The sequence below is a fragment of the Pogona vitticeps genome, chromosome 2, assembly GCF_051106095.1.
Source record: "Pogona vitticeps strain Pit_001003342236 chromosome 2, PviZW2.1, whole genome shotgun sequence".
Classification (NCBI taxonomy): Eukaryota; Metazoa; Chordata; class Lepidosauria; order Squamata; family Agamidae; genus Pogona; species Pogona vitticeps.
The window spans coordinates 5,984,452-6,012,133 of record NC_135784.1 but is presented as its reverse complement, the minus strand read 5'-3'; the positions used below and the strand labels follow the sequence as shown (position 1 = coordinate 6,012,133).

At 46.8% G+C, this 27,682-nt stretch overlaps 2 protein-coding genes across 2 annotated transcripts in view; both read left to right on the top strand.

Annotated features, from left to right (window-relative positions):
• The first annotated feature begins 56 nt into the window (after positions 1 to 56).
• Positions 57 to 25,844, top strand: LOC144587305 (uncharacterized). Its single transcript, XM_078387382.1, has 4 exons — positions 57 to 191; positions 2,696 to 2,780; positions 14,114 to 15,683; positions 22,277 to 25,844. Exons 3-4 carry the CDS (start codon positions 14,450 to 14,452, stop codon positions 23,983 to 23,985), a joined length of 2,943 nt encoding a protein of 980 aa, XP_078243508.1. The 5' UTR covers positions 57 to 191; positions 2,696 to 2,780; positions 14,114 to 14,449; the 3' UTR covers positions 23,986 to 25,844.
• Positions 109 to 27,682, top strand: part of LOC110070607 (uncharacterized) — a 94,102-nt gene continuing 66,528 nt past the window's right edge. The window contains exon 1 of the mRNA XM_078386432.1: positions 109 to 191. The gene's annotated coding sequence lies outside the window, so the exon portion shown is untranslated. The remainder of the gene's footprint in view (positions 192 to 27,682) is intronic.

Sequence of the window (27,682 nt, the reverse complement as noted above, 5' to 3'; positions counted from 1 at the left end):
AAAAACACACAATACGCAAAGGGGGGGGGGAGAGGAGAAAAAGAGAGCCCACCGGTAGGGCAGAGGGAGCGCAGCCGAACTGTCACCGGTCGGACATCTTAGGGGGCAGAGGAAAAGGAAGCCGAAACCTGCCCTTAAAACAGCCGTAGCTTTTTGCTTCTTCAAGGATCCCGTTTCCAACAACCTGCAAGGTATCAAATCCCCACAAGACGGGATTGTGCACGTATGTGTGTGGGTGTATATTTGGTATAAAAGCCACAGTCCTCCTGCTCCCCTTTCCAGTCGCCTCTAGGAATCCGTCTCTCTTGTCTGGTGTGCTTTCCCTCTAGGAATCCGCGTTTCTCTGATCTCTTTCTTGTCTCGGACGCTCACGCTCTAGGAATCTTCTCTCTCTGTTCAAGCCAACCAGAATTGGACACCACGGGTCTAACCTAAGAGAGTTCCTCTCTAGGAACCCGTCTCACGTTGTTACAGTGGTCCCCAACCTTGAGGCTCCGCCCCTTCCGCTCCTTCCTCCTCCTCCCCCAAAACGGGAAAGCCTGACAGCTGTCAAAGAGAGAAGAAGGGGAGCCGCTCCAAAGGGGGTGGGGGTCGAGGCGGAACCGGAAGTGGGAAGCTGGGAGTCCGGCCTCCTCCTGCCCCCCACCTCTAGGATCCCCCCCAGGGAAAAGGCTGCTTTGCAGGGGACGGGAGGGGCTTCCTCGCGAGTTTCCTGCCAGAGGCCCTGCAGGGAGGTGAGCAATCGGGAGGTGCAAGACCGGGACAGGACGGGGGAAGCTAAGGGGTTGCAGGGAGACATTGAAGAAAGAGAACAAAACAGCCTTCCCATCCCCAGAGAGATCCTGCAGTTCGGATTGGGCCCCTTCTCCCGCTCGGTCTGCAACCCGGGAAGGCCTTGCAAAGGGAGGGGGAGGCGCCTGTTTTGTTTTTCTCCCGATCATCCTCCTCCTCTTCCTCCTAAGATCTCGATGGTCTCCAGCTCCCATCATCACCGGCCGACCCGCCCAGTGGTGGTGGATGAGACCTATGGGGTAAATGTGGAGGAGGGGGCAGATGGGGAGTCTCTGGGAGGGGTCTCGATCCCGAGCAAGACACCCAGGCCCTTTCTGTGTGTCGGTGGGACCTCCTCGGCTTTCCTGCAAGGAGACCCCCCTTCTTTCCCCATCTCCGAGGGGTGGGGTGGCAGAGGGGGAAAGGACAGAGCATCTTCCCCAGTGCTTTTTCTCTCCCCCCAATTACTCTTTCTTCCATACAACACCCCCACCTCACTCCCCCCTTTAGTCCAGGCTTGGAAAAGTTACTTTAAGGCCCCCTATCCTTCAGGATGCAGGGATGGTGGGAGGGGGGATGCAAAAGAGGGACACAGGGGGTGCCAGAAATGGGGCTTTGGGAGAGAAGAGGGGGGCCAGCTGGGAGTGATGGAGCTTCCCTCCCAGATGTCTGGCTTGTCATCCTCAGCCTCTTCAGGATCCCCCTCCCCCTCCCTCTCTGGTTTTTTGAAGGGGACTCTTTAACAAGCACTTGGTTCAGTGGCTCTGGATCGAGAAGAGGGAGGGGCAGACCAGATCTCCCTCCTGACCAGATCCCAGGCTGGGGATCCACTACAGGTGAGTGGGTGGGTAGATTGGAGGGATTTCCTCCCTGTGTTGAAGGGGGGCTTCCAGGTGGCATTGCGGGGAAAGCCTTTGTTTTATCTGGAGAGGAAAACAAGGCAGAAAGAGAAAGAGGCCCAGGAAAGACACGGGTTTGGGACAGAGGCGGAAAGGAGATCTCACACACACACCCCAAAAGGAGAGGATCCTCTAGCCAGCTCTCCTGGCTGTAAGGAAGAGGCTTCTCCATGGGGACGGGGTTCATCTGGATGCACCATTCGGAGCTGTCCGGTTTACAAAAGGCCCCTCTCTCCCAGATGTTTTCCTTCATCCGCTGCTCCTTTCTCTGACCCACAGGATGTAAGAAGGAGAAAGGAAGCCGACTAGAGGGAAAGCTTTTGCTCTTCCTTCCTCCCGGGATCTCTCCAGAGGGATCCTTTGGCTTCTTCTCTTCTCCCTGGGAGGGGGAGCGAAGATGGAGCTGATCTCTCCCGGTTCTTCCCAGGACCGAATGAGAAGAGATCAAACACCAGATCCCTCCAGCCTTTGGAAGGCAGGTCAGCTCTTTTTATTGCCATCAGAGGCGCCACCATACTATTATAACATCCATCATCATCATTATCATCAAGCTTGTTCTGACTTGGGTGACCCTTTTCCCAAAGTTTCCCAGGGAGAGAAGTGGTTTGCCCCTTTCCTTCTGTGACGGTGGGGCTGCCCAAGGCCACCCTGGCTGGCTCTTCTCACGGGAGGAGGCCCGGGGGGGGGGGGAATCGAACACCCAACCTCCGGCTCTGCAGCCACAGATCCAAAACCCCAGAGCTCTCCAGCCAGCTACTCTCCTGTCAGCAGAAAGCAGTTTCTTTTTGCAGCTTGGATAAGGATGTCAGAGCATTTGAGCCCCATCGCTGACAGCCCCAGGAGGCTTTGGGCAGGGGACCGCCACCCCCCAGGTCACCCGTGGCTGCTCTCTAGGAACCGAGAGGCCACTGAGATGGGCTTGACCTGACCTGTTCTTCTCCACCCCTTGCAGAGGACTAGACAGGTGTGAAACCTCTCTCTTCTTCCTTTCACTTTGCTTCTGTTCTTCCTGCTTTGTTTTGTAGCCTGTGAAGTGACTTCCAGTCAACCCGAGGGGGGGAAAGACTTTTGGTTTGTCAAAGACAAGACCCAGAAGCACACACACGACTGGTGAGTTTCTCAGGCCAAGGGGCGCTTTGAGCCAAGTTGCAGGAGACCACATTTGGTTATTTACCATGCTGCCTCTCTGAACATGTCCAGAGTGTTGTTATTATTCCTTTAGTTCCCAATCCTGCTCGGCTCAACCCTGTATTAACTGCTGTGGGTGAGATGCAGCTTGGTGTGGGGCTCTCCCAAATATCTCCTTCCAAGCTGCTCCTGCATGTGGGGTTCTTTTGGAGAGGGAAAGGTGGAAGAGAACCTTTCTCCTTTATAAAAACATTGATAAACTAACAAAAATCCAGAATCACGAAGTTTGAAGAGGTCTCTGAGGCTATTGAGTCCAGTCGCCTTCACACTGTAAGTCTACTTTTAATTCCTCCTGAAATAGTGTTTGTCCTTTTTGTAGCCACATCACAAGGCTGGTTCCTATTCAGCTTGTGATTTATAATGATTCCAAGGTTCTTCTTGCTTGTAGTATTGCTGAGACAGTTATCTCCGATCTTCTCACTGTGCATTTGGTTTCTATTTCCAAGGTGCAGTATTTTTCACTTACCCTGTTGAATTTCATTCATAGAAATCATAGAAAGGTGAAGTTGGGAGGGGCCTACAAGGCCATAAAGCCCAACGCCCTGCTCAAGACAGGAATACAATCAAAGCAGATCTGCCAAGTGATGATCTAAGTCTCTCTTAGAGAGATAGAGCTTCGTGTCTTCCACATATTGGTGACACAAAGCTCCATAACACCTGGTGACCTCCTCCAGCGGCTTCATATAGATATGAAATAGCATTGTGGAAATAATTAACCCCTGCGGGACTCCACAATTGAGAGTCCAGAGAACGGACAGAATCTCCCCAAGCTGAACTCTCTGGAGACTTTCTGACGACCAAAGCCTGCCCCCCCATCACTAACCCCAAGAATCTCCCTAGGAGAATACTGTGGCCGATGGTATCAAAGGCCACTGAAAGATCGAGGAGGACCAACAAGGACGTCTTACCCCAGTTGGCTTCCCCTGAGAGGTCTTCTTGGAAGGTGACCAACGCCGGCTCCATGCCATGACGTGGCCTAAAAATGGATTGGAATGTACCAAGGTGCCTTGGTTTCCTCCAAGAGAGCCTGAAGCTGAATGACATTGAAATCACCCAGAACCAAGACTCTGGGGGACCTCAGTCCTGCCACAGAGATGAAGTCCACCAGCTCCGGAAAAGGGAGTGCTGGATCGTGGGGAGAAAAGGAAAACCAGCCCCATCCCAAAACCATACCTGGTCCCCACTGAAATGTGGAGGGTCTGGAGGCCTGGGATGCTCTAAGCAGAGAGCCTAACAACCTCTAAGGTGTTTTTGTAAATGATGGTAACTCCCCCTTCCCACCCCTCCAGTCTCCCCAGACGTTGGATGGAATGTCCAGGTGGGCAAAGTCGTAAAAGGGCAACGCTGCCTTCTGGACCCAAATAGGGCTCAGTTGGACAAGCTCAATCTATTAAATCATCCAGGATTAAATCCTGGAGTCATTGGGTTTTACTTGACATGGATCTGGCGTTTAACAACATCAGGGATAGAGTGGAGTCTGTTACCCCATGTAGGTTATGGTCTTTTACTCTAATGGAGAGAGAGACCCGAGTTCCCAAGAAGCTGGCCCATAAGAAGAGACTGAACAACTACTTATAGTTTTCCATTTATTCATGTAAAATTTATTATATTTCCAATGCATATAATGGTATACCACATATCAAGAGACCTCTCGCTCACTCATTCATCTTATACTTACACACCGACCCTGAAGTCCCTCAGTTGACCGAAAGATGATTGCTTCGCTGTCTCTCGGTGATCAGCTGTAGACACGAAAGCATGGATTCCCAGTTGCAGCGCTATCCTGGAGCACACCAGCCATGGAAATATCCCTAACTTTTATAGTAAATGAGAGTAAACATGTTGACCAAAAGTTCTCTTCCTGAATGAGTCATTTTCCATCTTCTATTTTTCCACCAGGAAAACTCAAAACAGATCTTGGTCGGTCTGTCTGTCTGTCTGTCTGTCTGTCTGTCTGTCTGTCTGTCTGTCTGTCTGTCTGTCTGTCTGTCTGTCTGTCTGTCTGTCTATCTATCTATCTATCTATCTATCTATCTATCTATCTATCTATCTATCTATCTATCTATCGCATTTATTCCCCGCCCATCTAGTTAATTGACTACTCTAGGCGGCTTCCAACATGTATAACAAAACATTATAAAAATAACACTGTTATAAACATCAATAATCAAATTATTCAAGATGAAAAGAATAAGAAGTAATAAATCAAATAGTAACCGGAGCGAAGGCCTGCATAAACAGCCAGGTTTTCAATTGGCTTTTAAAAATGCCCAGTGAGGGGGCCGCACGGATCTCAGGAGGAAGATTATTCTAGAGACGAGGAGCAACTGCCAAGAAGGCCCGGTTTCTTATTTTTTTCCTTCTGGACCTCCCTCAGAGTCAGACTCCTCAGCCTCACCTCCTGACTGATGATACGGGTGATACGGGTAGATTTCGGTGGGAGTAGGCGTTCCGCCAAGTATTGAGGCCCTAAACTGTTTAGGGCTTTGTATGTAAGCGTTAAAACTTCGAAGTCAACACGAAACCGAATGGGCAGCCAAAGCAATGTGGCCGGAGTAGGAGATTTATGGTGATATTTTTCTCACTCCACTAAGGAGTCTGGCTGCCGCATTTTGCACCGTTTGGAGTTTCAGCATCAGCCTCAAAGGTAGCTCCACGTAGAGCACATTGCAGTGGTCTAATCTCAAGATTACGTGTGCATGGACCAAAGTGGTGAGTGCCCCAACTTCAAGATAGGGGCGCAGCTGGGCTATTCGCCAAAGATGAAAAAAGGTGGTACACACCACTGACCACCGGAGTTTCCATGGTGAGCGCCGGGTCCAGGTTGTAAGAGTCACCCCCCCCAAAATGTGAGAGGGCTTCCCAGACCGCTGATGGTCGGGCCACCCACCCTCATGGCCTCCGTCTTGTCCGGGTTCAGCCTCAGCCCATTTTCCTGCATCCATTGCAACACAGACTCCAAGCAGTGCTGAAGGGACAGAACAGCATCCCCTGTAGCTGGTGAAAAGGAGATGTAGAACTGAGTGTCATCAGCGTACTGATGGCACGATGCCCCACAACCCCTGATGACCCCACCCAGTGGCGTCTTGTAGATATTAAACAGCATTGGGGAGATGATCGAGCCCTGCGGAACCCCACAATTGAGGCTCCATGGGGCCGATACCCTCTCTCGAAACTGTGCTCTCTTCCCCGAGGAAGGATTGGAGCCAGGCAAACGCCAACCCACCAATTCCTAACTCGGTGAGCCTCCTCAGGAGGATACCGTGGTTGACAGTATCAAAGGCGGTTGAGATATCGTGGAGGACCAACAGGGATGTTTTACCCCTGTCAGCCTCTCTCAGTAGGTCATCATACAGGGTGACCAGTGCCGTCTCTGTACTGTGGCGCTGCCTGAATCCCGACTAGAATGGATCCAGGGCATTTGTTTCATCCAAATGAGCCCGAAACAAATCGTCTACCACCCTCTCCACCACTTTGCTAATGAAAGAAATGCTGGTGATGGGCCTATAATTGCCAGTTTTGTCTGCTGCCAAACTGTGTTTCTTCCTTATGGGCCTAATGAGTGTCTCCTTGAGGGCAGGAGGTACCCTGCCCTCAAGGAAAGACCCATTAATTATTGTTGTAGCCCATTCAGTTGTTATAGGCCTGGCTGCTTTGATTAGCCAGGCTGGGCAAGGGTCAGGGGATGAGGTAATGGCCCGACAGCGATCAAGCGCTTTGTCCACAGTATCTGGCGTCAAAGGCTGAAAGAATTCAAGAGTCACTGGGCAAGGCGGAGCACTGGACATCTCTGCTCGACTGTGTCCAAAAACGGAGAGAGCTCCTGGCGGCTGGCCTACACTTTAGCTTTTTAAAATGTTGCAAATTGGTCCAGTAAGATACTAGGGGGAGGCCTGTCACTTCGACCAATTCCTGATAGGTCACACACTATACGGAAGAGCTCCGCCTGCTGGTTTGAAGCTTTGCTTATCCGGTTAGTGAGATGTATTTGGTTAGCAGGCTTTACCTTGGCCAGGTATCCAATTATAATCCATCGGGTTCTTTCTCCACTTACGCTCTAGCCTTCTCCTAGTTTGCTTCATCGCTTGTAGGTCCTGATTAAAACAGGACACAGGCCAAGCTCTGCGTTGGAGAGCGTGTTTAGGAGCAATCGTGTCTACAGCCCTGGTATCAGCTGTAAACCAGTCATCAACCAGAGCCTCAACAGGAGCGCCATCCAGATCAGCCAGTAGACCTCGCATGGCATCCTGGAATCCTACAGGATCCAGTAGCCTTCAAGGGCAGACCATAGAAATAGGTCCTTGCTCCCTGCGAGGGGGGACAGCCTCTGAGAGGTTACATTTTATTAGGTGGTGATCTGCCCATGACAAAGGGATTGACATAAGGTCGGTCACCATCAGACCACACTCACTCCAATTGGTAGAAAAAACCAGGTCTAGCATATGACCACCCATTGGGTGGTGCCGTTGACATGTTGGGACATGTTCAAGGAAGCCATGGTTTCCAAGAACTCAAGAGCCGGCCCAGAAGTCTCTGCCTCCGCATGAATGTTGAAGTCACCCAAAACCAATAGCTTCGGTGACCTCAACAGTGCCGCGGAGACAAAGTCCGCCACCTCCAGTAGGGAGGTAGTTACGTTGCGGGGAGCGCGGTAACCCAGCAAGATCCCAATACCATCCCTGGCCCCTATCGACACGTGGAGGGCCTCCAGACCCGGCTTTACCACCAAGGAGTGCCTAGTAACCTCCAAGGTGATTTTATATACAATGGCTACTCCCCCCCAGCCCTCCAGCCTACCCTGGTGCTGGACGGCATAACTGGGCGGACAGGCGAGAGGGGAGGGCCCCCCTTCCCACCTATCAATGTTTCGGTTATGCATGCCAGGTCTGCATCCTCCTCCAGAATAAGGTTGTAAATAACCTGGAATTTGTTAGATACAGACCTGGCGTTCAACAACACCAGTTTTAAGAGTTGAGGGTTGGCTGATCTGGCTACCTTGATACTGACGGTTGATCACAGTCCCAGAACGGTGAACAGCCTTCAAGTATCTGTTCCTCGTTCTTCTAACACGAGTGGGGGCTGTGCCAGCACCATATCTCCCTCTACCCATAATCACCGAGATGTTCAATGGCCCCTTGCTGGGAGGGCAGGCCTTCCATTCCATATCAAAAAAGAAAGAAAAAACAGAAAGACCCTAAATTAATACAGACAAATTATATAATAATAACAAAATTATTAACATAAGAGAAGAAAAATGTATATGCTATTTAACTAAATATCTATTATTAAAGAATAATTAATTTAAAGTACAAATTGAGCAGAAAACAGGAAAAAGATGAGAGAAAGAAAAAAACCCACAATAAAATAAATACATAAGCCAAGTGCAATATAATAAACTAATAATCTGACATTATGAAAATAAATTAGAAGATATAATATAAAAATACAATATGGAATAAAATAAATAACATTTAAAGAAAAAAAGAAAAAACCCACAGATTATTTCCCTCCTCTTATAGTCCTGATCTGCCTTACTTTGCCTCATGATCTTGTCCTTCTAGATGTTATTAGGTTACTTATTAAGTTCCTACAGACGAGGCAGATTTCAGGAGTTTCGGCAATAGACAGAGGAAGCAACAGTAGCACTAAGATTAGAACTGGGTATGGTACCACTGTTGCCATTTTCCTCCTTTGGAGAACAGTTGAAAAGTTGTCAGTGTCCATGTTAGGGAGACGAGCGGGGAAAGAGGGTCTTGGCAATATTGCTATTGCTGCAGCTCTCAACATAGCGACTTGTAAAACCACAACAAGCAGATCTTTCTCTCCCTCAGCTATTTTGGCTCTCTCTCTCTCTACCTGTCCAGATAATCCGTTTGTAGATATGCTTTTCTCTGGGCCCCTCAATGTCGCACATCCTTTTCATGTTGCCTCCCTTTCTCATTCTGCTTACTTCAGCTTTTTCCATAGCCTTACTAGTGCACCTATCCATTCCCAGATGGCAATTGTCATTCTCCATATTCTTAATAAGTCCTTGTTACATAGTCTTATTCTGGAACCCCGCGGGATTGAGCTACTGCTTGCACCGCGGAGGTTTCGATTCCACCATGAGAATATGATGACTCTGATGGTGGTTGAAACATTGACCACCATGGAACTTCCTGGTAATGCACTGGAACTGAGGGGAGGTGTGGTTGCTAAGGACGCCGAGACAACGCTGCTGGTATCTGGCCCCATTGTGAGGGTATTGTGCTTGCCCTGGGTGGCTTTTTACCTCTTGCAGCCGTCATCCCCTGGGGGTGCGATTGTTGGCGTTCTCTCACAGATTACCCTGGCTTCAGCTGCTGTTACTCCTGCTTCTGTTCCCTGACTCTCCTGGCTGATATTGAAAGGCAAACCTGTCTGGTCTGTCACCTTTTGGAGAGCTGTTGTAGTTCCAACAAGGACAATTGGGCCCTTGGAGAGGGCAGGCCATTCCATCTCTGCTGTCCATTAACAATACCCAGAGGGGTATTCAAAGTGTGGGGCGGAGCAACGGGCAGCGGGAATGGGAATTCACAGAGGTCTGAGAATCCCTGGGTTTTACTCTTAGTCAGCGGATTCCCCCAGGAAAGGGGGCAATGAGCAGGCTGATGGTCTTTGTGGTGATCACCAGATAATAGGATAGCAAAGAGTCTCTTAGCAATAGATTAAGGAAGTCAGTCCCACACACACAGATGGATGTCTGCCAGCAGTACTCCTGGTGGGCGACTCATCAAGGAAGCAGAATGAGAAGTCTGACTTCTTCTGTCTCTGCCTCTCTCTCGCTCTCTGTCCATCTCTCTCTCTCTGTCCATCTCTGCCCTTCCCCCAGGAGGGTGCTCTTTTATTAACATTACAAGGTCACAGGTCGTGACAGCATTACAGATAGTAGACAGGGTTCAGATAGGACAATGGTTACATCATGTTATTAGGGTTGGTCTGGGGAAAGGCAATTGATCAAGTCCTCTGACTGCCCTAAGGAAAGGCCTCTATAGCAAGCTCTCTATGATAATGAGAAAGAGGCAGAATGGTGGCAGCTCCTCCCCTCAGAAGCAGCCACAGGATGCTAGGAGAGTTTTCTCTACACTACAACACCCATGTGGCTTAGCAACCTTGGGAATGGCACCCCCACATATCTGGTCTGTTCCTTGCCATAAAAAATAGTCGTTCATCTTCTGTTCATGCAGTCAGATCATAAATCTTCATTCTCCCCTTCTCCGGGCAGCTACACACCAATTCATCATGGTGACTTCAGAAGTCAGTTGCAATGAGGAAAGGAAACTCTTCCGAAAAAAGCTGATTGCAAGTCTGAATTCTCCAGCGTCTCCAAGCTTCCCTGCTGCAAGCCCACTTCTCCCGTTGAAAACGTGGCCCCTTTCTTGGAGGGTCTGCTGACACAAAATAAAACCCAGGGGTTTTCAGAGTCCTGAGAATTCCTCTGTACTCACTGCCTGTTGCTTCGCCCCTCTACATCTCCTTTTTTCCAACCACTGTTTCGTCCCTTGAATGCTGCCTTGGGGCTGTTCAGCAATGGATGCAGGTGAATGGACTGAGGCTGAATCCAAGCAAGATGGAGGTCCTTCGGGTGGGTCTCCCAGACATCAGTGGTCTGGGAAACTCACTTTCCTTTGGGGGGGGCGACTCTTACCACCAAAATTGAGGTTTGCAGTTTGGGTGTACATCTGGACCCGGTGCTCACCATGGAGACCCAGGTGTCGTCTGTGGTCCATTCCACACATTTCCACCTTCAGCAGATTGCCCAGCTGTGTCCTTATCTTTATGTGGCGGTGCTCACCACTTTGGTCCATGTACTCTTAGTATCAAGATTAGACTACAGTGGGGTCTTGACTTACGAACGGCCCTACTTGCGAACAATTCAACTTACGAACCCGCCCGATAGGAAAATAACAACTCGACATACGAAATTCCCTCGAGTTACGAACAGGAAAAAAGTGCCCCCTCCCTCCCCTTAGAGGCTTTTGAAGGGAAAAAGGGTCAGAAACTTAAAAATAAAGTACTGTACTGTAAAAGAAAGTCACTTACCAGGACTTGGTAGCCCCCAAACTGCAGGAAAAAGAGCAGCAAACAGATGAAAGCCGACACCCAGAAGGGAGCCTGGCAGCCATTTTCTGCTTTGCTCCGCTCCTGCCCCTCCTCTCCCCGCCTAACAGCTGATCGGCTGGCTCTGAAGAGGCTTCAGGAGGCTTGCTCAGCACCTAAAAAGGCTTGGAAGTAAAGCATTGCAGCTTTTCCCTTGCCCCCGGGAGGCTTCTGAAAGCGGGGGAGCTTTATTCTGGCTTGCAAAACCTGGGTCAAGGTGTGAGTTTCAGATTCCTGCCTGTGTGTCTTTGTGCTGAAAAAATCAGCACAACATGCTTTGAAACATGCTTTAAAATTGGCTTCATTGAAAAAAAGAATTTCAAAAGTGCTTTTAAAACTGTTCCCTACCTCCCCCCCTCCATACCTGAACTTTTCTTGACCTAAGAAAAAAGAAAAATATCCCCCTGTAATGGCAGAAGGCGGAATAGCAGCTTCCCATTAGTTTCCCATTAGTTTCTATGGACGGAAAAGAGCAGATACGGATTAAATGGTTTTCAATGCATTCCTGTGGGAAATGCAGATCCGCCTTCCAATACGGATTAAGTTCGTAAGTCGAGACCCCACTGTACTGTAATGTGCTTTACATGTGGCTGCCTTTGAGACTGACACGGAAACTTCAGATGGTACAAAATGTGGCGGCCAGACTTCTTAAAGCGCTGAAAAGGTACCAACATATTTCCCCCAGGCTGGCCACCTTGCATTGACTGCCCATTTGTTTCCATATTGATTTCAAAGTACTTACGATGACATATAAAACCCTTAACAGTTTAGGACCTCAATATCTGGCGGAGCACCTTCTCCCACCCAGTTCTACCAGAGTCACTCGTTCCAGCCATGCTGGGCGGCTGAGGGGTCTAATACTGAGGGAGGTCTAGAAGGAAAGAATGAGGAACAGGGCCTTCTCGGCAGTGGCCCCTCGCCTTTGGAACAACTTGCCAATGGAGATCCGCCTGGCTCCCTCTCTGGGTGTTTTCAGGAATAAATTTCAAACCTGGCTATTTGGGCATGCTATCCTTCATGCCATATCTTAATTTCTTATACTTTGCCATCTTCGACCTATAATATATGGTTTCGGTTTTATTGTTTTTAAATTTGTAAACCGCCCAGGGTAGGCCTTTGGTCTAGATGGGCAGGATAGAAATCCAATAAATAAATAAACCCACTCACACGGTCACAAGGGTTGCCTGAGCAAGTTATCTCGTATCTGGCCGCTGGCATCCAAGCTAGAAGGGACAGGCTTCAGATATCTGACCCCCTTTCTTCTAGACCTACTTGCTCTTGGGCCAGCAGCGTACTTTTCCCTGCCCGTTACCACTTGGATGTTATTCATTCCCTACACTAGAACACAGGACTACAGACTCAGATGACAAATGCTGTTGTGGTTAAAATGCAATGTGAGAATAAATAGTATATATCTGATTTAAAAGAGTCAGTTAATCATTTGGTGTATACAATTTATAAAATTGCCATAATATAATTTGACAGTTAACCAGTTCTGGTTGCAGAAATAATTTTAAGTAGGGCTGATCAATTCTAAAATTTGAACTTTTAATTTTAGTTTTAATGGGTCAATAGTTATGAGCTAAATTTCCAGGTTAATTTACATCTCCCCCACTCCCTCAAGTGATAGAGAAGCAAAAGCAGTACTCAATGGGATTTAAACTTGGATATCTGAGTTGGATTTCATAAGATGGATGATAGGTAAATTCATCAGACTTAAATTAATAGGTAAAGCATTCCATCCCTTATATACAATCTCCTTCCTCTTCTACAACCCATTCTCAAACCCTCCAGCACTTCCTGTGACAAGCAAGGAGCAAACCATCTGAAGTCCCAGTGCAAGCAGCCGGCGCTTCGAGCACTTTTCATTGGCAATGAAATGCTAGTGCCGGTCAATTTCACCCCCTCTTCCAAATCACCACTCTGTCAATATCAATTCACGTTAGTAACTATAACATTAAGAAATCATGATTTGTGTGACCTGAAGGGCAATTTACACATGGGATTTACCAGCAGCAGTGGTTCTGAGGCAGGGAGGACAGGAAGTATCGAACTTCACTTCCTTTTCCTTCCCAACTTGAGATAGTCATTCTTTCATGTCCGCATGATGTTTCAAATACATCCAAACCATATTCTCTTGCCTTCCCTCTCCATGAGAAGCAGTGTATCAATAAACCCTGGTGGGAAAGTTTTTGGTATCCTATAAAGTTTAAAGTCTCATTATGTTGTTAAAAGATGTAGAGATGGTAACAATGTTAGGGATTTGATCCGAACATTTTCTGAGCCTTCATTAATTTCTGTAAATGACGTTAGGTGTGGGAGCCTAATCCAAACTTTAAAATGGAGATTCAAATGAGATGTTAATCCAGGACTTCAGCAGGACCCTAAATGTCCTTCCCATTCAGAAATCGAACGGACTAAGTCCCGAGAGATTAGACTGTCCATCATGAATGGATCATTCGGTTCCCACAATTTTCTGGATGTTAGTACCGCTGTCAAGTGGGGGAACCACTCTGGACCTCCCATGATGTTCTTAGAACACCCAGCCCAAGGTTTTCTCTCATCCCCTGAGATTCCATCCCTCTGACAGTCATTTCTGTCGCTTGTCGAAATGCCAGATCAAATGAGGAAAAAAATAATTAGACATAATTTAACAAAAGAAAACAAATAACAAACCATAGAGACCAGACCAATACAAAGTAGCACCCGTCCGCCATGTTCGAAAAAAGAAAAAGAAAAAAATCACGTCTCTCCCCCCAGGCGCCAGTTCTTTCAGTCTTTCTATGTTAGTTTTCAGTTCTAACTGCCTTCTTTGGAATCTGCTTGCAAAGTGTCTGTTCTGTAATCTGCTCAAGAATTTTCCCTGAGATGGATGTCAGGCTGAAGGGTTTGCAGTTCCCGGGTTCTCCTTTTTAAAGATAGGGACAGTGTCAGCTCTCCTCCACCTGTCTGGCTCTTCACCCGTCACCCATGATGACATGACAATATTTAGACAGTGGTTTTGCAATTTCTTCAACCTGTTCCTTCAGTATCCTTAGATGCACTTCATCGGGCCCTTGGGATTTGAACTTCTCCAAACAAGTAAGATATTTCTTTTACTTTGCATTCCTCTTTTATCTCTTTTTTCTCTCTATAAGGTGATGAAGAGGACAACAAAGGGAATTCTATGGAGCCAGTCATTCTTTCACTGAAAACAAAACCCAAGTGTGGAGCACAAAAAAATCTACACACTTAGAAGTAGGAAAAGGGGAAGAAGGGAAGCCAGGAAAAAACAGATAAAGAAAACTCCAGCTTCTCCTGCTATGGAAGTTGATGCACTTCTGATCACCTGAAAAAATCAACACGGAAAAGAAAGGACAAAGGTTTCCCTGGGCAGATAAACATTCAAGGGTGCCTCAGATATCAAAAGACTTGACACAGTCCACCTAGAGGAGAAACGAAGTCAGTGCATAGAAAAAGGCAAGAGCATCACAATGCACAGTGAATGTACTTCACGTGACAAACCCCTGAGAGGCAAGAAATGCCTACATTGTGGGAAACGCTTCAGTAACAGCAGTAACCTCAGAACCCATCAAAGAACGCACACAGGGGAGAAACCATATGAATGCATGGAATGTGGAAAGTGCTTCAGTCAGGGCAGTCACCTTAGTTCACATCTAAGAACTCACAGTGGGGAGAAACCATATACATGCATGGAATGTGGAAAGAGCTTCAAGCGCAGCTGTCATCTTAGTTCACATCTAAGAATTCACACAGGGGAGAAACCATATACATGCATGGAATGTGGAAAGAGCTATAGTCAGAGAGTTCAACTGAGTTTACATCACAGAACTCACAGTGGGGATAAACCATATAAATGCATGGAATGTGGAATGAGCTTTGCTGATGGCAGTAGTCTTCGTACCCATCAAAGAACGCACACAGGGGAGAAACCATATAAATGCATGGAATGTGGAAAGTGCTTCAGTCACAGCAGTACCTTGAGTTCCCATAAAAGAACTCATACTGGTGAGAAACCATATAAATGCATGGAATGTGGGAAGAGCTTCAGTCGTAGCAGTTACCTGAATTCCCATCAAAGAATGCACACAGGGGAGAAAGCATATACATGCATGGAATGTGGAAAGAGCTTCAGTCAGAGCAGATACCTTAGTTCACATCTAAGAATTCACACAGGGGAGAAACCATATACATGCATGGAATGTGGAAAGAGCTTCAGTCAGAGAGTTCACCTGAGTTCACATCAAAGAACTCACACTGGGGAGAAATCATACAAATCCATGCAATGTGGAATGAGCTTCAGTTCCCAATTTCACCGGAGTTCTCATCAAAGAACGCACACAGGGGAGAAACCATATAAATGCATGGAATGTGGAAAGTGCTTCAGTCACAGCAGTGCCCTGAGTTCCCATCAAAGAACTCATAATGGGGAGAAACCATATAAATGCATGGAATGTGGGAAGAGCTTCAGTCAGAGCAGTGCCCTGAGTAGACATCAAAGAACTCACACAGGGGAGAAACCATATAAATGCATGGAATGTGGAAAGAGCTTCACTTGTAGCAGTAGTTTGAGTTTACATCTTAGAATTCACACAGGGGAGAAACCATATACATGCATGGAATGTGGAAAGAGCTTTAGTCAGAGAGTTCACCTGAGTTCACATCAAATAATTCACACTGGGGAGAAACCATATAAATGCATGCAATGTGGAATGAGCTTTGCTGATGGCAGTAGCCTTCAAAGAACGCACACAGGAGAGAAACCACATAAATGCATGGAATGTGGTAAGTGTTTCAGTCACAGCAGTAACCTTCGTTTACATCTTAGAATTCACACAGGGGAGAAACCATATACATGCATGGAATGTGGAAAGAGCTTTAGCCAGAGAGTTCACCTGAGTTCTCATCAAAGAATTCACACTGGGGAGAAACCATATAAATGCATGCAATGTGGAATGAGCTTTGCTGATGGCAGTAGCCTTCGTGCCCATCAAAGAACGCACACAGGGGAGAAACCACATAAATGCATGGAATGTGGAAAGTGCTTCAGTCACAGCAGTAACCTTAGTTCACATCTAAGAATTCACACAGGGGAGAAACCATATACATGCATGGAATGTGGAAAGAGCTTTAGTCAGAGAGTTCACCTGAGTTCACATCAAAGAACTCACACTGGGGAGAAACTAGTTTACATCAAAGCACTGACACTGTAATTCTGGATTGACTCTGTCTGGAAGCACCTGGAGTCTCTTCAGCACAACATGGGCAAGCAGCTGCTGTACAATCATGAGAAGAGAAATGCCATGGTAGTTATTGCAGTCACTCCTGTCGCCTTTTTTCTAGTATAATGTGGTGATGTCTGAATCCTTCATTTCCTGTGGTACTCCACCTTCCCTCCAGCAAAGACAAAAACTGTGGCTTTCTCTCAAGGCTTTTTTAAATTGTAGCTGCCAGATCATCATAGAATTTGTCTTGGACTTCTGCTGTTGGTGCATACGCACTAATGAGGGTGATCGGTCTTGCTAATGAGTGAAGCTGCAGAGTCAGGATTCTTTCACTTCCCGCAGTAGGCGGAACAATGGATCTCAGCAGCGTATTTCTAACTGCAAAGTCAACACCATATTTCCTAGTCTCATCTGAGCACCAGTTCCATACTTGACCTGAAAGACACCTAAGTGCAAAGAATAGAAGGTGCGTGGAATGTGAGAACAGTTAGCAGTAGTTTCCAACAGGCCCAGAAGCATGGTTACAACACCAAATTGAAACCCTAGGAGTTCGAACTGGGACCAAAGGTAGTCTGTCTACTCCCCTCCACCTCAGCAAAGCTCCTTGGCCAGTGTTCAGTTTTGCATCAGCCTGTGAGATCTCAATGCCGTGAGTGGATAAGACATTAGAGAGTTTAGACTTCCGGAACTCTTGGACCTCATCATGGATTACTGGCAGATACCCTTGCGGAAGGAAGACAGAGGTAAAACAGTCTTCTCAACCAACAAGGAGCTCTATCAAATCAACTGCATGCCTTTTGGCCTCTGTGGCACATCTGGATCCTTCCAACAACTGAGAGACCAGGCTTTCACCCTCCAATCTATTACTGACACCAGACACTGATTTAGAACCTAAACAGTTTCCTCGGATTTAGATGAAAAGCAAAAATAGAGTTGGATGTCATCCACATCCTATTGAGTCCCACCCCCAAAACCCCAGACAACTTCTCCCAGTGGTTTCATGCAGATGTTGGATAGCACAGGGGACAAAACTGATGCTGAGTGACGCCACAGGCTGGTGGCCAGGGTGGTGAACAGGAATCATCTAGCACCCCTCTCTTGAGTTCTTCCTTTCAGGAAGGACCAGAGCCACTGTAAAACAGTGCCCCCCATGTTCCATCTCAGATAGACTACCCAGAAAGATATCATGATCAACAGTATTAAAAGCCACCAAGAGGTCCACCTGAACCTACAGGGACACAGATCCCTTATCCAGTTTCCAGTATAGGTCATCCACTAAGGTGACCTCCAATCCATAACCAGGCCTGAACCAGGTTGAAATGGATCTACAGTAGATAACCCATCTCATCCAGGAACCCCTTGAGCTGAAAAGCCGCCACCTGCTGTGAGTCAGTTGTCATATCTGTTCGCTTTATTGTTGTTAGGTGCTCAGAGCTCTTTTACTAGATGGGTGGGACAGTAATACAATACATAGTATATGCATGCATACATTCACACATACATATATACATTGAACCTGCCTACCTACCTCACATTTTTTTTTAAAAAAGTTAGTCTTTAAGAGGCATCATTTTATTTTTAATTTTTTTGTGTTTGCACCTATAATGCTTGGGAAATTCTCTAACTCTCCCTGGAAGTCTGGAGCATGATGATGGCACAGATGAACAGCCAAGTCAGCCAGCCTTGCTTGTGTTTGATCTAAACGGGCTAGTTTTTAATGCCAGCCACACCGAATGGGTTGACCCACACAAACACAGAGAGTTTGCTTCCCGTAGGTTGTTGTCCCAGGAATTCTTTGGACAGAACTCTCTCTCTCTCTCTCTCTCTCTCTCTCTCTCACACACACACACACACACACACACACACACACACACACACACACACACGTGCACACAAAGCCATTTTCTCCACCCTTTGCAATTGCTCAGGCTGAGAAAAATCCCCTTGTTTGTATGTGAATTTCCAGCTCCCACAAGCACGGGGGATAACTTCACATGCTTCCGGCTCCTGGACCTGGAAACACACTGTACACATTCTGGCCCTTGCTCGTCCAGTTTTCGTAGGTGCTTTTCAGGTGGGTCAGCCGGATGATGTGGACAGGATTCCTGGAGTGCTTAATGCGTGTGTCGAAGGCCTCTTTGCAGGGAGGGCAGGATCCCCATTTGCTTTCAAGGAGGCAGGAAGAAGACCATGATGGAAGAGCCCTCCTGGGATCCCAGTCTACTGGAAAACGAGAGGCCAGTCTTCCAGATTCCAACTCCTGGGCAAGGTTATATAAAATACGCCAAATAAAATGGAACCTGAATTTTATAGCCATGAACACGAAGCACAGAGATCAGGTACAAAGTGTCAGCAGGGGTGCCTGACAAGGAGACTGGAATACACCTCTTTAGGGTGAAGATGATGTAATCATCTCTGACAACTGATTGGAGAGTGAGAATATAGAGAGACACTGTGTAGTGATCTCTTGGCTCATGTCTCACAGCTGTCATGGGGTTGCTGCTGTATATAGTGGTAGCCCCCAAACTGCAGGAAAAAGAGCAGCAAACAGATGAAAGCCGACACCCAGAAGGGAGCCTGGCAGCCATTTTCTGCTTTGCTCCGCTCCTGCCCCTCCTCTCCCCGCCTAACAGCTGATCGGCTGGCTCTGAAGAGGCTTCAGGAGGCTTGCTCAGCACCTAAAAAGGCTTGGAAGTAAAGCATTGCAGCTTTTCCCTTGCCCCCGGGAGGCTTCTGAAAGCGGGGGAGCTTTATTCTGGCTTGCAAAACCTGGGTCAAGGTGTGAGTTTCAGATTCCTGCCTGTGTGTCTTTGTGCTGAAAAAATCAGCACAACATGCTTTGAAACATGCTTTAAAATTGGCTTCATTGAAAAAAAGAATTTCAAAAGTGCTTTTAAAACTGTTCCCTACCTCCCCCCCTCCATACCTGAACTTTTCTTGACCTAAGAAAAAAGAAAAATATCCCCCTGTAATGGCAGAAGGCGGAATAGCAGCTTCCCATTAGTTTCCCATTAGTTTCTATGGACGGAAAAGAGCAGATACGGATTAAATGGTTTTCAATGCATTCCTGTGGGAAATGCAGATCCGCCTTCCAATACGGATTAAGTTCGTAAGTCGAGACCCCACTGTACTGTAATGTGCTTTACATGTGGCTGCCTTTGAGACTGACACGGAAACTTCAGATGGTACAAAATGTGGCGGCCAGACTTCTTAAAGCGCTGAAAAGGTACCAACATATTTCCCCCAGGCTGGCCACCTTGCATTGACTGCCCATTTGTTTCCATATTGATTTCAAAGTACTTACGATGACATATAAAACCCTTAACAGTTTAGGACCTCAATATCTGGCGGAGCACCTTCTCCCACCCAGTTCTACCAGAGTCACTCGTTCCAGCCATGCTGGGCGGCTGAGGGGTCTAATACTGAGGGAGGTCTAGAAGGAAAGAATGAGGAACAGGGCCTTCTCGGCAGTGGCCCCTCGCCTTTGGAACAACTTGCCAATGGAGATCCGCCTGGCTCCCTCTCTGGGTGTTTTCAGGAATAAATTTCAAACCTGGCTATTTGGGCATGCTATCCTTCATGCCATATCTTAATTTCTTATACTTTGCCATCTTCGACCTATAATATATGGTTTCGGTTTTATTGTTTTTAAATTTGTAAACCGCCCAGGGTAGGCCTTTGGTCTAGATGGGCAGGATAGAAATCCAATAAATAAATAAACCCACTCACACGGTCACAAGGGTTGCCTGAGCAAGTTATCTCGTATCTGGCCGCTGGCATCCAAGCTAGAAGGGACAGGCTTCAGATATCTGACCCCCTTTCTTCTAGACCTACTTGCTCTTGGGCCAGCAGCGTACTTTTCCCTGCCCGTTACCACTTGGATGTTATTCATTCCCTACACTAGAACACAGGACTACAGACTCAGATGACAAATGCTGTTGTGGTTAAAATGCAATGTGAGAATAAATAGTATATATCTGATTTAAAAGAGTCAGTTAATCATTTGGTGTATACAATTTATAAAATTGCCATAATATAATTTGACAGTTAACCAGTTCTGGTTGCAGAAATAATTTTAAGTAGGGCTGATCAATTCTAAAATTTGAACTTTTAATTTTAGTTTTAATGGGTCAATAGTTATGAGCTAAATTTCCAGGTTAATTTACATCTCCCCCACTCCCTCAAGTGATAGAGAAGCAAAAGCAGTACTCAATGGGATTTAAACTTGGATATCTGAGTTGGATTTCATAAGATGGATGATAGGTAAATTCATCAGACTTAAATTAATAGGTAAAGCATTCCATCCCTTATATACAATCTCCTTCCTCTTCTACAACCCATTCTCAAACCCTCCAGCACTTCCTGTGACAAGCAAGGAGCAAACCATCTGAAGTCCCAGTGCAAGCAGCCGGCGCTTCGAGCACTTTTCATTGGCAATGAAATGCTAGTGCCGGTCAATTTCACCCCCTCTTCCAAATCACCACTCTGTCAATATCAATTCACGTTAGTAACTATAACATTAAGAAATCATGATTTGTGTGACCTGAAGGGCAATTTACACATGGGATTTACCAGCAGCAGTGGTTCTGAGGCAGGGAGGACAGGAAGTATCGAACTTCACTTCCTTTTCCTTCCCAACTTGAGATAGTCATTCTTTCATGTCCGCATGATGTTTCAAATACATCCAAACCATATTCTCTTGCCTTCCCTCTCCATGAGAAGCAGTGTATCAATAAACCCTGGTGGGAAAGTTTTTGGTATCCTATAAAGTTTAAAGTCTCATTATGTTGTTAAAAGATGTAGAGATGGTAACAATGTTAGGGATTTGATCCGAACATTTTCTGAGCCTTCATTAATTTCTGTAAATGACGTTAGGTGTGGGAGCCTAATCCAAACTTTAAAATGGAGATTCAAATGAGATGTTAATCCAGGACTTCAGCAGGACCCTAAATGTCCTTCCCATTCAGAAATCGAACGGACTAAGTCCCGAGAGATTAGACTGTCCATCATGAATGGATCATTCGGTTCCCACAATTTTCTGGATGTTAGTACCGCTGTCAAGTGGGGGAACCACTCTGGACCTCCCATGATGTTCTTAGAACACCCAGCCCAAGGTTTTCTCTCATCCCCTGAGATTCCATCCCTCTGACAGTCATTTCTGTCGCTTGTCGAAATGCCAGATCAAATGAGGAAAAAAATAATTAGACATAATTTAACAAAAGAAAACAAATAACAAACCATAGAGACCAGACCAATACAAAGTAGCACCCGTCCGCCATGTTCGAAAAAAGAAAAAGAAAAAAATCACGTCTCTCCCCCCAGGCGCCAGTTCTTTCAGTCTTTCTATGTTAGTTTTCAGTTCTAACTGCCTTCTTTGGAATCTGCTTGCAAAGTGTCTGTTCTGTAATCTGCTCAAGAATTTTCCCTGAGATGGATGTCAGGCTGAAGGGTTTGCAGTTCCCGGGTTCTCCTTTTTAAAGATAGGGACAGTGTCAGCTCTCCTCCACCTGTCTGGCTCTTCACCCGTCACCCATGATGACATGACAATATTTAGACAGTGGTTTTGCAATTTCTTCAACCTGTTCCTTCAGTATCCTTAGATGCACTTCATCGGGCCCTTGGGATTTGAACTTCTCCAAACAAGTAAGATATTTCTTTTACTTTGCATTCCTCTTTTATCTCTTTTTTCTCTCTATAAGGTGATGAAGAGGACAACAAAGGGAATTCTATGGAGCCAGTCATTCTTTCACTGAAAACAAAACCCAAGTGTGGAGCACAAAAAAATCTACACACTTAGAAGTAGGAAAAGGGGAAGAAGGGAAGCCAGGAAAAAACAGATAAAGAAAACTCCAGCTTCTCCTGCTATGGAAGTTGATGCACTTCTGATCACCTGAAAAAATCAACACGGAAAAGAAAGGACAAAGGTTTCCCTGGGCAGATAAACATTCAAGGGTGCCTCAGATATCAAAAGACTTGACACAGTCCACCTAGAGGAGAAACGAAGTCAGTGCATAGAAAAAGGCAAGAGCGTCACAATGCACAGTGAATGTACTTCACGTGACAAACCCCTGAGAGGCAAGAAATGCCTACATTGTGGGAAACGCTTCAGTAACAGCAGTAACCTCAGAACCCATCAAAGAACGCACACAGGGGAGAAACCATATGAATGCATGGAATGTGGAAAGTGCTTCAGTCAGGGCAGTCACCTTAGTTCACATCTAAGAACTCACAGTGGGGAGAAACCATATACATGCATGGAATGTGGAAAGAGCTTCAAGCGCAGCTGTCATCTTAGTTCACATCTAAGAATTCACACAGGGGAGAAACCATATACATGCATGGAATGTGGAAAGAGCTATAGTCAGAGAGTTCAACTGAGTTTACATCACAGAACTCACAGTGGGGATAAACCATATAAATGCATGGAATGTGGAATGAGCTTTGCTGATGGCAGTAGTCTTCGTACCCATCAAAGAACGCACACAGGGGAGAAACCATATAAATGCATGGAATGTGGAAAGTGCTTCAGTCACAGCAGTACCTTGAGTTCCCATAAAAGAACTCATACTGGTGAGAAACCATATAAATGCATGGAATGTGGGAAGAGCTTCAGTCGTAGCAGTTACCTGAATTCCCATCAAAGAATGCACACAGGGGAGAAAGCATATACATGCATGGAATGTGGAAAGAGCTTCAGTCAGAGCAGATACCTTAGTTCACATCTAAGAATTCACACAGGGGAGAAACCATATACATGCATGGAATGTGGAAAGAGCTTCAGTCAGAGAGTTCACCTGAGTTCACATCAAAGAACTCACACTGGGGAGAAATCATACAAATCCATGCAATGTGGAATGAGCTTCAGTTCCCAATTTCACCGGAGTTCTCATCAAAGAACGCACACAGGGGAGAAACCATATAAATGCATGGAATGTGGAAAGTGCTTCAGTCACAGCAGTGCCCTGAGTTCCCATCAAAGAACTCATAATGGGGAGAAACCATATAAATGCATGGAATGTGGGAAGAGCTTCAGTCAGAGCAGTGCCCTGAGTAGACATCAAAGAACTCACACAGGGGAGAAACCATATAAATGCATGGAATGTGGAAAGAGCTTCACTTGTAGCAGTAGTTTGAGTTTACATCTTAGAATTCACACAGGGGAGAAACCATATACATGCATGGAATGTGGAAAGAGCTTTAGTCAGAGAGTTCACCTGAGTTCACATCAAATAATTCACACTGGGGAGAAACCATATAAATGCATGCAATGTGGAATGAGCTTTGCTGATGGCAGTAGCCTTCGTAACCATCAAAGAACGCACACAGGAGAGAAACCACATAAATGCATGGAATGTGGTAAGTGTTTCAGTCACAGCAGTAACCTTCGTTTACATCTTAGAATTCACACAGGGGAGAAACCATATACATGCATGGAATGTGGAAAGAGCTTTAGCCAGAGAGTTCACCTGAGTTCTCATCAAAGAATTCACACTGGGGAGAAACCATATAAATGCATGCAATGTGGAATGAGCTTTGCTGATGGCAGTAGCCTTCGTGCCCATCAAAGAACGCACACAGGGGAGAAACCACATAAATGCATGGAATGTGGAAAGTGCTTCAGTCACAGCAGTAACCTTAGTTCACATCTAAGAATTCACACAGGGGAGAAACCATATACATGCATGGAATGTGGAAAGAGCTTTAGTCAGAGAGTTCACCTGAGTTCACATCAAAGAACTCACACTGGGGAGAAACTAGTTTACATCAAAGCACTGACACTGTAATTCTGGATTGACTCTGTCTGGAAGCACCTGGAGTCTCTTCAGCACAACATGGGCAAGCAGCTGCTGTACAATCATGAGAAGAGAAATGCCATGGTAGTTATTGCAGTCACTCCTGTCGCCTTTTTTCTAGTATAATGTGGTGATGTCTGAATCCTTCATTTCCTGTGGTACTCCACCTTCCCTCCAGCAAAGACAAAAACTGTGGCTTTCTCTCAAGGCTTTTTTAAATTGTAGCTGCCAGATCATCATAGAATTTGTCTTGGACTTCTGCTGTTGGTGCATACGCACTAATGAGGGTGATCGGTCTTGCTAATGAGTGAAGCTGCAGAGTCAGGATTCTTTCACTTCCCGCAGTAGGCGGAACAATGGATCTCAGCAGCGTATTTCTAACTGCAAAGTCAACACCATATTTCCTAGTCTCATCTGAGCACCAGTTCCATACTTGACCTGAAAGACACCTAAGTGCAAGAATAGAAGGTGCGTGGAATGTGAGAACAGTTAGCAGTAGTTTCCAACAGGCCCAGAAGCATGGTTACAACACCAAATTGAAACCCTAGGAGTTCGAACTGGGACCAAAGGTAGTCTGTCTACTCCCCTCCACCTCAGCAAAGCTCCTTGGCCAGTGTTCAGTTTTGCATCAGCCTGTGAGATCTCAATGCCGTGAGTGGATAAGACATTAGAGAGTTTAGACTTCCGGAACTCTTGGACCTCATCATGGATTACTGGCAGATACCCTTGCGGAAGGAAGACAGAGGTAAAACAGTCTTCTCAACCAACAAGGAGCTCTATCAAATCAACTGCATGCCTTTTGGCCTCTGTGGCACATCTGGATCCTTCCAACAACTGAGAGACCAGGCTTTCACCCTCCAATCTATTACTGACACCAGACACTGATTTAGAACCTAAACAGTTTCCTCGGATTTAGATGAAAAGCAAAAATAGAGTTGGATGTCATCCACATCCTATTGAGTCCCACCCCCAAAACCCCAGACAACTTCTCCCAGTGGTTTCATGCAGATGTTGGATAGCACAGGGGACAAAACTGATGCTGAGTGACGCCACAGGCTGGTGGCCAGGGTGGTGAACAGGAATCATCTAGCACCCCTCTCTTGAGTTCTTCCTTTCAGGAAGGACCAGAGCCACTGTAAAACAGTGCCCCCCATGTTCCATCTCAGATAGACTACCCAGAAAGATATCATGATCAACAGTATTAAAAGCCACCAAGAGGTCCACCTGAACCTACAGGGACACAGATCCCTTATCCAGTTTCCAGTATAGGTCATCCACTAAGGTGACCTCCAATCCATAACCAGGCCTGAACCAGGTTGAAATGGATCTACAGTAGATAACCCATCTCATCCAGGAACCCCTTGAGCTGAAAAGCCGCCACCTGCTGTGAGTCAGTTGTCATATCTGTTCGCTTTATTGTTGTTAGGTGCTCAGAGCTCTTTTACTAGATGGGTGGGACAGTAATACAATACATAGTATATGCATGCATACATTCACACATACATATATACATTGAACCTGCCTACCTACCTCACATTTTTTTTAAAAAAAGTTAGTCTTTAAGAGGCATCATTTTATTTTTAATTTTTTTGTGTTTGCACCTATAATGCTTGGGAAATTCTCTAACTCTCCCTGGAAGTCTGGAGCATGATGATGGCACAGATGAACAGCCAAGTCAGCCAGCCTTGCTTGTGTTTGATCTAAACGGGCTAGTTTTTAATGCCAGCCACACCGAATGGGTTGACCCACACAAACACAGAGAGTTTGCTTCCCGTAGGTTGTTGTCCCAGGAATTCTTTGGACAGAACTCTCTCTCTCTCTCTCTCTCTCTCTCTCTCTCTCTCTCTCTCACACACACACACACACACACACACACACACGTGCACACAAAGCCATTTTCTCCACCCTTTGCAATTGCTCAGGCTGAGAAAAATCCCCTTGTTTGTATGTGAATTTCCAGCTCCCACAAGCACGGGGGATAACTTCACATGCTTCCGGCTCCTGGACCTGGAAACACACTGTACACATTCTGGCCCTTGCTCGTCCAGTTTTCGTAGGTGCTTTTCAGGTGGGTCAGCCGGATGATGTGGACAGGATTCCTGGAGTGCTTAATGCGTGTGTCGAAGGCCTCTTTGCAGGGAGGGCAGGATCCCCATTTGCTTTCAAGGAGGCAGGAAGAAGACCATGATGGAAGAGCCCTCCTGGGATCCCAGTCTACTGGAAAACGAGAGGCCAGTCTTCCAGATTCCAACTCCTGGGCAAGGTTATATAAAATACGCCAAATAAAATGGAACCTGAATTTTATAGCCATGAACACGAAGCACAGAGATCAGGTACAAAGTGTCAGCAGGGGTGCCTGACAAGGAGACTGGAATACACCTCTTTAGGGTGAAGATGATGTAATCATCTCTGACAACTGATTGGAGAGTGAGAATATAGAGAGACACTGTGTAGTGATCTCTTGGCTCATGTCTCACAGCTGTCATGGGGTTGCTGCTGTATATAGTGGTGCCTCGCTTACAGATTTTAATTGGTTCCACAAAAAACATTGCTATGGGAAAACATCGCTAATTGAAACGCGTTTTCCCATAGAGATGCATCAAAAACTGGATAATCCGTTCCAATAGGAACAGATTATCCAGTTTTCTCCCCCATCATCGGGCGCAGCATTTTGGGAGAAGCCTCCCGCTGGGGGGGAAAGATCAGATCGGCTTCAGCCTTCCTTCTCCACAGCCCGGCTTCTCCCAAAGGGCTGCCCCGATTGTGCTTACAGCAGCGGAAGAGGTGCCCGGTGGGGGAGAAGGCAGGAGCCGATCTGTCATTTCTCCTCCACCGGGCACCTCTTCCGCTGTTGTAAGCACCATCGGGACAGCCCTTTGGGAGGAGCTGGGCTGTGGAGAAGGAAGGCTGAAGCCGATCCGATCTTTCCCCCCCAGCGGGAGGCTTCTCCCAAAGTGCTGCGCCCGATGATGGGGGAAAAAGACCGGATCGGCTCCTGCCTCCTGAGGCTTGCCTCTCCTCCGGGCTCCCACCCACCCCAGTCCCCGATGCCCGGAGGGGAGCACAGCCGGGGATTGCCTCTCCTCCGGAATTACCCCCACCCCAGTCACCGATCCCGGGTAGGGAGAGTGGAGGGGGCTTGCTCTCCCTCCCTTCCCCCCACCCCAGTCCCCAATCCCGGGAAGGGAGAGTGGAGGGGGCTTGCTCTCCCTCCCTTCTTCCCCCCACCCCAGTCCCCGATCCTGGGAAGGGAGAGTGGAGGGGGCTTGCTCTCCCTCCCTTCTTCCCCCCACCCCAGTCCCCGATCCCGGGAAGGGAGAGCAGCCGGGACTTGCTCTCCGTCCCTTCTTCCCCCCACCCCAGTCCCCAATCCCGGAAAGGGAGAGCAGCCAGGGCTTGCTCTCCCTCCCGGCTTCCCCCCCCAGTCGCCACTGCCGGTAAGCTGGGGAAAGGTATGGGGAAAAATTGCAAAGCGATTTTTCCCCATAGATAACATCAGTATGCGATCGCAAAAGCTTCATCGGTATGCGGATTCGTCGTTAAATGAGGCGCCCGTTAAGCGAGGCACCACTGTATATTTTTCCATAGTTGTCTCTGCCTGATTTTCTTGACGTCTGTGACTGGAACAAGGAGCTTTGGCAATGGATGCTGCTAAAAACTGCACCACTCTTGACAAGCGTGTGGTGGT